We start from the raw sequence: 14143 nt of genomic DNA on the forward strand, positions 1-14143 counted from the left end.
CCCCAAGGTAATTTCTAGGCTTTAGGTCAACGGGCTCCACGGGCTAAAACAATGGTGCCTAAAATCCTGGATTAATCCAGTCATCACAAATACATACTATCCAAACAAAGCCAGTGCAAATACTAGACATCGAAGATAAAGCAAAACAAAAACAATGCAGGTCCTTCCACCCTGGAATCTTGTAAATGCAATCGTATTTGAAGGAAGATGTGTTGTCTTATTTAAAGCAATAGACCACTGCCTCTGCTAGAAGTGGAATATTGGTTACACAACTGCCGTGTTGTCCCAATCTCCAGTTGATCCCATTCTGAATGTTGCGCATGCGGTTGGTAGAAATGACGTGCACACTGGTTGGGGAAGTGTTCGTGTTTGTGCAGGGATGTCTTGTTCAAAGAAGCTCAGCTGTTTCGCACAGTAAGCGTATCATGGCTGCAACTTCGGCAATGATGGGGTAGGTGTAGGCTAGTATATACTTTTCAAATTGTCCTCTGTAACCCACAGTAGCAATAACCTAAAATGTTTATGGGATTGTTATTGTTGTGGTTTGTTTTAAATGAATAACTGTTTATTCTGTCGCTGCATGGGGGGTTTGTGAATTTAAAATTGCTGTATCGAACGAGCTTTGTGATTTAGCCTACTTTAGTCTTAAACTAGGATACACATTTTGTTGGGGGAAACGATCAGAAATAACCTTAAGAAAAATATACCCGAAAACGAAAGTATTTCCATCTATGTCATAGTCATTTGAGTTGCGATTTACTTTCCATTGTGACAATTAGTTTGTATTATAAAATGTCGATAAAGATAGATTTATCATAATACCTCTCTCTCCAGAGTATTACCGTTCCTGTTAGACCTACTGTCCATGGTCCCCGCTGGAGCTCAGGTAATTTGTCTGAGTGACATGTATGGCACGATCAACTCCCCGAACTTTCCAGAACCCTACCCTAAAGAGTCCGAGGTCCGCTGGAACATAAGCGTTCCCGACGGGTTCCAAATCAGACTTTACTTCCTGCACTTCGACCTAGAACCCTCCTACCTCTGTGAGTACGACTATGTCAAGGTAAGTGAATCGTGACTGCGTATGTGTGTGGCCAGCCATTCACACGGAGAAAATGCCTCGAAAAGGGACACATTTCACATGTCCCACCTGGATTTAGTTCAGTCAATTCAATTAGGAATGTAAATTAATATTCAACTCTCATGACAAACATTTTTATTCTTGGAAGAGCTTTTTTTGTAATAGATTTGCCTGCCTGGCACAATAGACCCTGGCATATTGCCAAACTATTTGGCATTAGTTTGTCCCTGAGAAGGTGCATGGGTTTAGCCAGCCAAAGATGTCAGTGTGCCAGCATGGGCCAGTGTAATATGCTATGCCAGTGAAGAGAATGATAATGGATGATGTGCCAGGCGACACTGGCACAGGAGCCTGGTCGGAGCTGGTGCCAGTTCGGGTTGGTTTGCCAGGCTTTGGTGCCCGACCCATCTCCTGATTTCTAGGAACCAGAGTTATGCCAGAATGGTTGGAATTCTGAACAGGGTTTAGCATGGCAACATCACAAGCAGCATGGAACTGTAGTGTGGAGTGCTCTTACTGCAGCAAAGCATTCGGGGGAAATGCTCCTGTCCTCTGCTGTGTCTGACACAGTATCTTCGGCCATGGTCCGATTCTACCCTTTTCCCAAAATGTGCTCATGAACACTCCCCGAAGTGTGCTCTTGTATACTTTATGATCTGTCGTAAAACTGTGTGCATTAACTCCACCTGGAAAATGCACTCCATTCGCCTTTTGTAGTCACTATAGCACCCTTTATTTCCTGTGTAATTTGGCAATATTGGAATTAGGCCACAGCAGTTTGTAAAAGAAAGAGCAATGGCATATTTGATCACATTTCTGTAGGTGTGGGCAGAATGTTTCGATATTTTGCAGTGACCTTTTCAAACTAAACATAGCAAGTGCCTGTCAAATCCAATTGTATGTCACATACGCCAAATACATTGGGTGTAGACCTTACAGTTAAATGCTTACTTGCAGCCCTTAACCAACAATGCACTTTTGAGAAAAGGAAGCTTGGCCCCAGTGATGTACTAGCCGTACGCACTACCCTCTGTAGTGCCTTGCGGTCGGACGCTGAGCAGTTGCCATACCAGCTGTATAACTTTTTGAGGATCTGAGGACCCATGGTAAATCTTTTCAGTCTCCTGAGGGGGAATAGGCATTGTCGTGCCCTCTTCACGACTGTCTTGGTGTGTTTGGACCATGATGGTTTGTTGGTGATGTGGACACCAAGGAACTTGAATCTCTCAATGTGCTCCACTACAGCCCTGTTGATGAGAATGGGGGCGTGCTCGGTCCTCCTTTTCCTGTAGTCCACAATCTCCTTTGTCTTGATCATGTTAAGGGAGAGGTTGTTATCCTGGCTCCACACGGCCAGTTCTCTGACCTCCTCCCTATAGGCTGTCTCATCGTTGTCACTGTTGTGTCGTCGGCAAACTTAAGGATGGTGTTGGAGTCGTGCCTGGCCATGCAGTCATGGGTGAACAGGGAGTACAGGAGAGGACTGAGCACGCACTCCTGAGGGGGCCCCCATGTTGAGGATCAGCATGGCAGATGTGTTGTTACCTACCCTGTCCACACATTCTTCAAGATTGATTGTATATTGGAAACAATTTAAAGTAGACTACAGCCCACATTTATATGCAAACAATGAATTGTTGTTTTGATATTTAGTTTATCTATAGATTTTTGTGTTTTTATGTCCTGTCTTGGTATAGACTCAGAGATTAAATGGGTTTATGTTGCGCTCCTATTGCACAGCAATACTGTAGCCTACATGTACTGTCAAATATTTTACATACTACCAGTCTATCTACTGTGTTTGCAGAATGTAAAAAAAAAAAAATATTCAGTAATTTATGGATTGTGACAGTTTCTGAAATAGAAACCAATGGCACATTCTGTCAGCACAACGTTTGACTGAAAACATGTTTTACATTTACTTTTCCCCCAACCTGAATATGCTGGACTGCCCGCGAGTTCTGAAACATTGTCTAGGCTACTCAAAACAAATTAAAATTACAGTAGAGTAGTAACATACATATATCTAAGTTAAATAAACACTTTCTTGATGCACTGCCTATGGGATCATTCACACCCCGTGACTTTTTAACATTTTGTTCTGTTACAGCCTGAATTTAAAATGGATTAAATTTAGATTTTTTTTGGTCACTGGCCTACAGACAATAACACATAATGTCAAAGTGGAATTATTTTAATTTTTTTTAACAAATTAATAAAAAATGTAAAGCTGAAATGAGTATTAAACCTCTTTGTTATAGCAATCCTAAATGGGTTCAGGAGTAAAAATGTGCTTAACAAGTCAAATGATGTTGTATAGACTCACACTGTGTGCAATAATAGTGTTTACCATGATTTATGAATGACTACCTCATCTCTGTACCCTACAAATAAAATCATATGTAAGGTCCCTCAGTCAAGTAGTGAATTTCAAACACAGATTCAACCACAAAGACTATGGGGTTTTTACAATCCCTTGCAAAGAAGGGCACCTATTAGCAGATGGGTAAAAATACAAAAAGCATACATTGAATATCCCTTTATAGCATGGTGAAGTTATTAATTACACTTTGGATTGGTGTATCAATACACCAAGTCACTTCAAATCTACAGGTGTCCTTTCTAACTCAGTTGCCGGAGAGGAAGGAAACTGCTTTGGGATTTCACCATGAGGGCAATGGTAACTTTAAAACAGCTTAGATTTTAATGTCTGTGATAGAAAACTGAAGATGGTTTAACTTTAAACAAAAATATAAATGCAAAATAACAATTTAAAAGATTTGACTAAATTACAGTTCATATAAGGAAATCAGTCAATTGAAATAAACAAATTAGGCCCTAATCTATGGATTTCACATGACTGGGAATACAGATATTGCTCTGTTGGTTAGATACCTTATAAAATAGCTAGGGGCGTGGATCAGAAAATTAGTCAGTATCTGGTGTGACCACCATTTACGTCATGCAGTGCAACATGTCTCCTTCGCATAGAATTGATCAAGATGTTGATTGTGACCTGTGGAATGTTGTTCCACTCCTCATCAATGGCTGTGTGAAGTTGCTGGATATTGGCGGGAACAACCAGATTGATCCAGAGCATCCCAAACGTGCTCAATGGGTGACATTTCTGGTGAGAATGCAGGGCATGGAAGAACTGTGACATTTTCAGCTTCCAGGAATTGTGTACAGATCCTTGAGACATGAGGCGGTACATTATCATACTGAAATATGAGGTGATGGGGGCAGATGAATGACACAATGGGCCTCAGCATCTCGTCACGGTATCTCTGTGCGTTCAAATGGCTATATATCAATTGTGTTCGTTGTCCGTAGCTTATGCCTGCCCATAACATAACCACACCACCACTCTGTTCACAATGTTGACATCAGCAAACTGCTCGCCGATATGATGCTATACACACTGTCTGCAATCTGCCGGGTACAGTTGAAACCGGGATACATCTGTGAAGAGCACACTTCTCCAGCGGGCCAATCATCATCGAAGATGAGCATTTTCCCACTGAAGTCAGTTAGGATTCCAAACTGCAGTCAGGTCAAGACCCTGGTGAGGACAACAAGCACGCAGATGAGCTTCCCTGAGATGGTTTCTGACAGTTTGCATAAATTCGTTGGTGGTGAAAACCCACAATTTCATTAATTTCAAGAATCCAGATGTGGAGGTGTGTTTACATGTGGTCTGCAGTTGCGAGGTCGGTTGGACAAACTGTCAACTTCTCTAAAACTATGTTGGATGCGTCTTATAGTAGAGAAATTATAATTTAATTATCTGGAAACAGCTCTGGTGGACATTCGTGTAGTCGGAATACCAATTGCATGCTCCCTCATCTTGAAACATCTATGACATTGTGTTGTGTGACAATTGCACATTTTAGAGTGGCCTTTTATTGTCCCCAATTAAAGGTGCACCTGTGCAATAATGCCTCAGGCTGTGCAATATGCCTCAGGCCTGTGCAATATGCCTCAGGCTGTTTAATCAGCTTCTTGATATGCCACACTTGCCAGGTGGATGGATTATTTTGAAAAAGAGAAATGCACATTAACAGGGATGTAAAAATCTTTGCATAAGTTTTAGAGAAATAAGCTTTTTGTGAGTATGGAACATTTCTGGGATATGTTTTTTCAGCTCATTAAACATGTTGCGCTTATATTTTTGTTCAGTGTTGTTACATCACCATACTAACCTAATTGACAGAGTGAAAAGGAAGCCAGTACAGAACAAAAATATTCCAACAAAGCAATCAAGTAATACTGCAAAAAATGTGGCACAGCAATTAACTTTTTGTTCTGAAATAGAAAGTGTTATGTTTGGTGCATATCCAATACAACACATTACTGAATACCACTTTCCATATTTTCAAGCATAGTGGTGGCTGAATCATGTTATGGGAATTTTTCAGTATTAAAAAAAGAAACGTAATGGAGCACAGGCAAAATCCTAGAGGAAAAACTATTTAAGTCTGTTTTCCACCAGACACTAGGAGATGAATTCACCTTCAGTAGAACAATAACCTAAATCACAAGGCCACATTTACAGTGGAGTTGCTTACCATGAAGAATGTTCCCAAGTGGCCAAGTTACAGTTTTTACTTAAATCTGCTTGAAAATCCTGTGGCAAAACTTAAAAATGGTTGTCTAGCAATAACAAACAATCAATTTGACAGAGATTGAATAATTCTGTAAAGAATAATGGGCAAATATTGTACAATCCAGGTGTGCAAATCGCTGCCAAAGGTGATTCGAACGTGTGAATACTTAAATTAGATTTCTGTATTTCATTTGCAATAAATTTACAACCATTTCTAAAAACATGATTTCACTTTTTCATTATAGGGTATTGTGTGTAAATAGGTGAGATTTGTTTTTATATTTAATCCATTTTGAGTTCAGGCTGCAACACATCACAATGTGGAATAAGTCAAGGGGTATGAATACTTTCTGAAGGCACTGTATTTACATAGCCCCAATGAAATGAGAGATGCGTATGGTAATTTGTTGTATGGCTACCTCAGAAATATGAACCCATCACTGCCAGAAAAGGTGAGGAATTTATTCTGCAATGGTTATAAAAATGAAATATATAGGAAATAAATTCCTTTATTTTTGTTCTCGGTAACGACAAATGGCAGCATCTTATGTTTTTATGAAGGGTGTCATCATATTCCCCATTTGCACAAAATACTTACCTGTTTGCAATACAGTACTTCAACCACTGTCTAATGTTTTCTTGGAGGAAAGAACATTTTCAAGAAGCACCAATCAAATGCTTTTCAATGCATGAGGAAGTGAAGGGTAGAGAATTGGAACACAACCAGTGTCATTACATCCCCTATGAGAACCAGAAAATAGCTGAGAGAGAGTTGCAAATTGTATGGATAATTCTTCTGCAGAGCCAATCTCCTGCTGGGGGTAAACAAGTTACACTAATGTTGAGCGGCTGTGTGTGTGTGTGTGTGTGGCAGGTCAGGGTGCTGGTGTCCTGCCGATGGTGTTATTTGCACACCCCAGCAGTTCTACAATCTAAGGTAGATGCCCTCAATCTCACACAAATCATCAAGGAACCCACCAGGTACAACCCTAAATCTGTAAACAAGGGCACCCTCATAGACTGGCCCTCCAAATACACCTCCGCTGTCTTCAATCAGGATCCCAGCGATCACTGCCTCATTGCCTGTATCCGCTACGGGTCCACAGTCAAACGACCACCCCTAATCACTGTCAAACGCTCCCTAAAACACTTCTGTGAGCAGGCCTTTCTAATCGACCTGGCCCGGGTATCCTGGAAGGATATTGACCTCATCCCGTCAGTTGAGGATGCCTGGTCATTCTTTAAAAGTAACTTCCTCACCATCTTAGATAAGCATGCTCCGTTCAAAAATGCAGAACTAAGAACAGATAGAGCCCCTGGTTCCCTCCAGACCTGACTGCCCTCGACCAGCACAAAAACATCCTGTGGCGGACTGCAATAGCATCGAATAGTCCCCGCGATATGCAACTGTTCAGGGAAGTCAGGAACCAATACACGCAGTCAGAAAGCAAAGGCCAGCTTTTTCAAGCAGAAATTTGCATCCTGTAGCTCTAACTCCTAAAAGTTCTGGGACACTGTAAAGTCCATGGAGAAGAAGAGCACCTCCTCCCAGCTGCCCACTGCACTGAGGCTAGGTAACACGGTCACCACCGATAAATCCATGATAATCAAAAACTTCAACAAGCATTCCTCAACGGCTGTCCATGCCCCCCCCCCCCGCAGTTACTCGCCCAAGTCTCCCCAGCTTCTCCTTTACCCAAATCCAGATAGCAGATGTTCTGAAAGAGCTGCAAAACCTGGACCCGTACAAATCAGCTGGGCTTGACAATCTGGACCCTCTATTTCTGAAACTATCCGCCGCCATTGTTGCAACCCCTATTACCAGCCTGTTCAACCTCTTTCATATTGTCTGAGATCCCCAAGGACTGGAAAGCTGCTGCGGTCATCCCCCTCTTCAACGAGGGAGACACCCTGGACCCAAACTGTTACAGACCTATATCCATCCTGCCCTGACTATCTAAGGTTTTCGAAAACCAAGTCAAAAAACAGATCACTGACCATCTCGAATCCCACCATACCTTCTCCGCTGTGCAATCTGGTTTCCTAGTCGGTCACGGGTGCACCTCAGCCACGCTCAAGGTACTAAACGATATCAGAACCGCCACCGATAAAAGACAGTACTGTGCAGCTGTCTTCATCGACCTGGCCAAGGCTTTCGACTCTGTCAATCACCGCCTGGGGCGGCAGGGTAGCCTAGTGGTTAGAGCGTTGGACTAGTAACCGGAAGGTTGCGAGTTCAAACCCCCTAGCTGACAAGGTACAAATCTGTCGTTCTGCTCCTGAACAGGCAGTTAACCCACTGTTCCCAGGCCGTCATTGAAAATAAGAATTTGTTCTTAACTGACTTGCCTGGTTAAATAAAGGTAAAAATAATAATAATAAATAAAATATTCTTATCGGCAGACTCAGTAGCTTCGGTTTTTCTTATGACTGCCTTGCCTGGTTCACCAGAGTTCAGTGTGTCAAATCGGAGGGCATGTTGTCCGGTCCTCTGGCAGTCTCTATGGGGGTGCCACAGGGTTCAATTCTCGGGCCGATTCTTTTCTCTGTATGTATCAATGATGTTGCTCTTGCTGCGGGCGATTCCCTGATCCACCTGTACGCAGACGACACCATTCTGTATACCAAACGAGCTTCAATGCCATACAACACTCCTTCCATGGCCTCCAACTGTTCTTAAACGCTAGTAAAACCAAATGCATGCTTTTCAACCGTTCGCTGCCTGCACCCGCACGCCCGACTAGCATCACCACCCTGGATGGTTCCGACCTAGAATATGTGGACATCTATAAGCACCTAGGTGTCTGGCTAGACTGTAAACTCTCCTTCCAGACTCATATCAAACATCTCCAATCCAAAATCAAATCTAGAATCGGCTTTTTATTTCGCAAACAAAGCTTCCTTCACTCACGCCGCCAAACTTACCCCAGTAAAACTGACTATGCTACCGATCCTCGACTTCAGCGATGTCATCAACAAAATAGCTTCCAATACTCTACTCAGCAAACTGGATGCAATTTATCACAGTGTTATCCGTTTTGTTACTAAAGCACCTTATACCACCCACCACTGCTACCTGTATGCTCTAGTCGGCTGGCCCTCGCTTCATATTCGTCGCCAGACCCACTGGCTCCAGGTCATCTACAAGTCCATGCTAGGTAAAGCTCTGCCTTATCTCAGTTCACTGGTCACGATGGCAACACCCACCCGTAGCACGCGCTCCAGCAGGTGTATCTCACTGATCATCCCTAAAGCCAACACCTAATTTGGCCGCCTTTCCTTCCAGTTCTCTGCTGACTGTGACTGGAACGAATTGCAAAAATCTTTGAAGTTGGAGACTTTTATCTCCCTCGCCAACTTTAAACATCTGCTATCTGAGCAGCTAACCGATTGCTGCAGCTGTACATAGTCCATCGGTAAATAGCCCCCCAATTTACCTACCTCATCCCCATACTGTTTTGATTTATTTACTTTTCTGCTCTTTTGCAAACCAGTATCTCTACCTGCACATCTGATCATTTATCACTCCAGTGTTAATCTGCTAAATTGTAATTATTCGCCTACCTCCATGCCTTTTGCACACAATGTATATAGACTTTTTTTCCTACTGTGTTTTTGACTTGTTTTTTGTTTACTCCATGTGTAACTCTGTCTTGTTGTCTGTTCACACTGCTATGCTTGATCTTGGCCAGGTCGCAGTTGTAAATGAGAACTTGTTCTCAACTAGCCTACCTGGTTAAATAAAGGTGAAATAAAATAAAAAACAAATAAATTAGCATTCATTCCACTGCGACTCTGAAGCATTCACTTCCCACCAAGCTCATATTCATATTCAAATAACCCTACAGGGCACCACCGCAATGCACCCAGCACCACACCAGCAGCCAGACACAAAAGGACAACAGGAAAAGCAGTCATCTGGTCCCACAATGCAATGCGTTCTTGTCTGTGTTTTACAAGGGGGTGGTTTTGTGTTTGTGTCGGGGTGGGGGGTGATTGTGTGTATGCACTTGTTTTTATGTTTTTAAGGCTTGATCATTACCGTCACTGCCACGCCACACATTATTTATCCTGGAAATCACGTGTTCCAATGCCCCCCCCCCCCCCCCCCCCCCCAAATGTAACCTTTTTATGCATTGCCACTAGATGCTGATCTTGGGTCAGTTTGGCATTTTCCCCACTAATGGCTAAGGTTAGAATTGGATCTGTCTCTAGTGGAAACTTTACCCCAGAACACATCCAAACTCTAATAATGGCATAAGTAGCCTCCCACTTCCCACTGCCAAATTCACAGCTCATCAATAAGTTCCATTGTGAGGCGTCTGCTTGAATTCCACCACCTTGTCCAGACCCCCACCCCCTGGGGTGCAGAATGCATAGGGATCCTTGTACATACACACACACACTCGGACGCTCACATACATAACACTACTCATCTACCCACAGTTCTCAGTCCTGCGACCGGTGACCGACACATAACATTGTGTTGTCCTCTTCTTGAATGAAGATGTACTGTATATGTCTGATGCTGATCTGTGAATGTGTGTGCCTGTGTGTTTGTGAATGTATGCTTGTACATTTACATCGGAGTGAATAAGCACACGAGAAGTGCTTTATAATATCTGTGGTATAACTGTGGTTGTTTCTTTGCTTGTAGTTGTAGAAATGTTCTAGTGTTGTGTGGTATTGGGACTGTGGCCAGTGTGGCTATACAAAAGTGTCTCTTAATCTCCCACATGCTGCTCTGTTGTAGCTGGGGTTAACCGAACGTTCAATGACACACTCAGTGTAAACATGCTATCAGAGACCCAGATAAGACTGGTGTTCTAAAAAGTGTTTGTGCGTACATCTGTTTCACCAGACAGACAGACAGACAGAGATGGTGAGAAACGGGGGAGATATTTGGAATGGATTAATTAGTGGACAAAAAGGCCATTTATCGGTAATCATTAGAAAACTTAAACAAAAACATTCCATTAAAACATTCCAACATTAATCTGAAATGCGATTTATGAAAAGCTTTACATGAGAAAATCAAGTCAATAGCTGATAAAGGTGTCAATTCATGTCAATGCCATGTACTGTAGGCCTACATATTTTTGTGTGTGTGTGTCTGCATACGTGCAGCTGTATGTGACTTTGTGCTCACACGTCCATTCTACTCTTTCTCTGCAGGTGGAGGCTAATGGAGAGGAGCTGGCAGTGTTCTGTGGGCGCGAGGACAGTGACACAGAGCAGGTCCCAGGAGAGCAGGTCATCAGCTCCCCTAGGAGCTCCTTCAGTGTCTCCTTCCGGTCCGACTTCTCCAATGAGGAACGCTTCTTGGGCTTCGAGTCCCACTACAGCGCTGTCGGTGAGCGGCCTGTACTGTCACTTCCATTCATTGTTAGCTAATGGTCGCTAAAGTTAGCTGAAGATGGTGGTGGCTGTTTAAAGGAAACCGGACCATGGATGACAGTCTTTTATGACCCATAGACTAGTTTTAGGGTGAGGAACCATCTAACATTGTTAATCAGTGTTCTTCAATACTGGGCCAGGCTAGACCCATGGGTTGTTCAGGCTTTTGTTCTAGCCCAGGACCAATATGATATAATAGTTAATAAAAGTTCATTTGTATTCTATTTTAACACAGCTAATCAAGGGTTAGGTGATTAGTTGAATCAGGTATGTTAATGCAGGGCTTGAGTAAAAAGTCTCTCTCTTTCTCTCTAGATGTGGATGAGTGTAGGGACAGGAACGATGAGGATCTGGCCTGTGACCATTTCTGCCACAACTACATCGGTGGCTACTACTGCTCCTGTCGCTATGGCTACCTGCTGCATTCTGACAACAGGACATGTCGAGGTATTGTTTACCTTCTCCCCAAACTCATAGCCAGAGGTTCTAGGATTTTCATCTTTGCAAAGTACAGTTGGAGACACTAAAGAGTACATTTTTTATGACACGCTCTCACTAGGAGACGATAGAGCACTGTGTTACACACACGACCTAACTGTATTTGTGAATAACTGTCAATTATGATGCATTATATATTGAAGATTCCCCATTCCACGCCCTTTTTTTGAGTGCATTCCAACCTCCTTCCCTACATGCCAACTGTTTTTGATGTTGAAATTTGTAATGTGTGTCGGCAATACATTTTGGGAGGGGGAAACAAAGTGTTTAGCAGCTAATGCTCTGCGATGCGAAATATGAATGTATTTATGAAGGCAGTACGATTCCAATGTATTGGCCTATCGGATCTTTCCCCCAATGTGTTAACAGCAAAAACCACGTGGAATCTAATCTTTGAATAACATTTATTACACATTCATAAACTCAGTAAAAAAACAAACATCACTTTTTCAGGACCCTGTCTTTCAAAGATAATTCGTAAAAATCCAAATAACTTCACAGATCTTCAATGTAAAGGGTTTAAACACTGTTTCCCATGCTTGTTCAATGAACCATAAAACATGTAATGAACATGCACCTGTGGAACGGTCATTAAGACACTAACAGCTTACAGACGGTAGGAAATTAAGGTCACAGATATGAAAACTTAGGACACTAAAGAAGCCTTTCTGCCCAGGGTCCCTGCTCATCTGCATGGAACATGCCTTTGGCATGCTGCAAGGAGGCATGAGGACTGCAGATGTGGCCAGGGCAATAAATTGCAATGTCCGTAATGTGAGACGCCTAAGACAGCGCTACAGGACGGACAGCTGATCATCTTCGCAGTGGCAGATCACGTGTAACATCTGCACAGGATTGGTACATCGGAATATCACACCTGCGGGACAGGTACAGGATGGCAACAACAACTGCCCGAGTTACACCAGGAATGCACAATCCCTCCATCAGTGCTGAGAGTGGCTGGACTGAGGGCATGTAGGCCTGTTGTAAAGCAGGTCCTCACCAGACATCACCGGCAACAGTGTTGCCTATGGGCACAAACCCATCGTCGCTGGACCAGACAGGGCTGGCAAAAAGTGCTCTTCTCTGACGAGTCACGTTTTTTTCTTACCAGAAGTGATGGTTGGATTTGCGTTTATCTTCGAAGGAATGAGCGTTACACTGAGGCCTGTACTCTGGAGCGGGATCGATTTGAAGGTGGAGGGTCCGTCATGGTCTGGTGTGATGTGTCACAGCATCATCAGACTGCCTGAAATGACAAGCTCAATCTCAACGTTGTGCGTTACAGGGAAGACATCCTCCTCCCTCATGTGGTACCCTTCCTGCAGGGTCATCCTGACATGACCCTCCAGCATGACTTTGCCACCAGCCATACAGCTCGTTATGTGCGTGATTTCCTGCAAAACAGGAATGTCAGTGTTCTGCCATGGCCAGCGAGGAGCCCGGATCTCAATCCCATTGAGCACGTCTGGGACCTGTTTGATCGGAGGGTGAGGACTAGGGCCATTCCCCCCAGAAATGTCTGGGAACTCTTGGTAGAAGAGTGGGGTAACATCTCACAGCAAGAACAGGCACATCTAGTATAGTCCATGAGGAGAAGATACACTGCAGTACTTAATGTAGCTGGTGGCCACACCAGATACTGACTGTTACTTTTCTGTAATTTTGAACCCCCCCCCCTTTGTTCAGGGACATATTATTCAATTTATGTTAGTCACATGTCTGTGGAACCTGTTCAGTTTGTTTCAGTTGTTAAATCTTGTTATGTTCATACAAATATTTACACATCAAATCAAAGTTTATTTGTCACGTGCGCCGAATACAACAGGTGTAGATCTTACAGTGAAATGCTTACTTACAGGCTCTAACCAATAGTGGAAAAAAAGTGTTAGGTGAACAATAGGTAAGTAAAGAAATAAAACAGTAAAAAGACAGGCTATATACAGTAGCGAGGCTATAAAAGTAGCGAGGCTACATACAGACACCTGTTAGTCAGGCTGATTGAGGTAGTATGTACATGTAGATATAGTTAAAGTGACTATGCATATATGATGAACAAAGAGTAATATTTGCGTAAAAGATGAGTTGGCGGGTGGTGGATGGCAGGACACAATGCAGATAGCCCGGTTAGCCAATGTGCGGGAGCACTGGTTGGTCGGCCCAATAGAGGTAGTTTGCACATGAATATATAGTTAAAGTGACTATGCATATATGATAAACAGAGAGTAGCAGGGTTAGGGGGTGGCACACAATGCAAATAGTTCGGGTAGCCATTTGATTACCTGTTCAGGAGTGTAATGGCTTGGGGGTAAAAACTGTTGGGAAGCCTTTTTGTCCTAGACTTGGGACTCCGGTACCTCTTGCCATGCGGTAGTAGAAAGAACAGTCTATGACTGATGTGGCTGGGGTCTTTGACAATTTTTATGGCCTTCCTCTGACACCGCCTGGTGTAGAGGTCCTGGATGGCAGGAAGCTTAGATGTACTGGGCCGTACGCACTACCCTCTGTAGTGCCTTGCGGTCAGAGGCCGAGCAATTGCCGTACCAGGCAGTGATGCAACT

At 43.2% G+C, this 14143-nt stretch overlaps 1 protein-coding gene across 2 annotated transcripts in view; it reads left to right on the forward strand.

Moving 5' to 3' along the window:
- Positions 1-322: 322 nt before the first annotated feature.
- Positions 323-14143, forward strand: part of masp1 (MBL associated serine protease 1) — a 69796-nt gene continuing 55975 nt past the window's right edge. The window contains exons 1-5 of one of the 2 annotated variants that reach the window (XM_031797879.1): positions 323-451; positions 835-1063; positions 6562-6624; positions 10863-11040; positions 11400-11531. In XM_031797879.1, the coding sequence (XP_031653739.1) occupies positions 336-451; positions 835-1063; positions 6562-6624; positions 10863-11040; positions 11400-11531 (718 nt within the window). In that variant the 5' untranslated portion in view covers positions 323-335. The remainder of the gene's footprint in view (positions 452-834; positions 1064-6561; positions 6625-10862; positions 11041-11399; positions 11532-14143) is intronic. The other variant, XM_020452282.2, reaches the window with a different exon arrangement.

The sequence above is a fragment of the Oncorhynchus kisutch genome, linkage group LG19, assembly GCF_002021735.2.
Source record: "Oncorhynchus kisutch isolate 150728-3 linkage group LG19, Okis_V2, whole genome shotgun sequence".
NCBI lineage: Eukaryota > Metazoa > Chordata > Actinopteri > Salmoniformes > Salmonidae > Oncorhynchus > Oncorhynchus kisutch.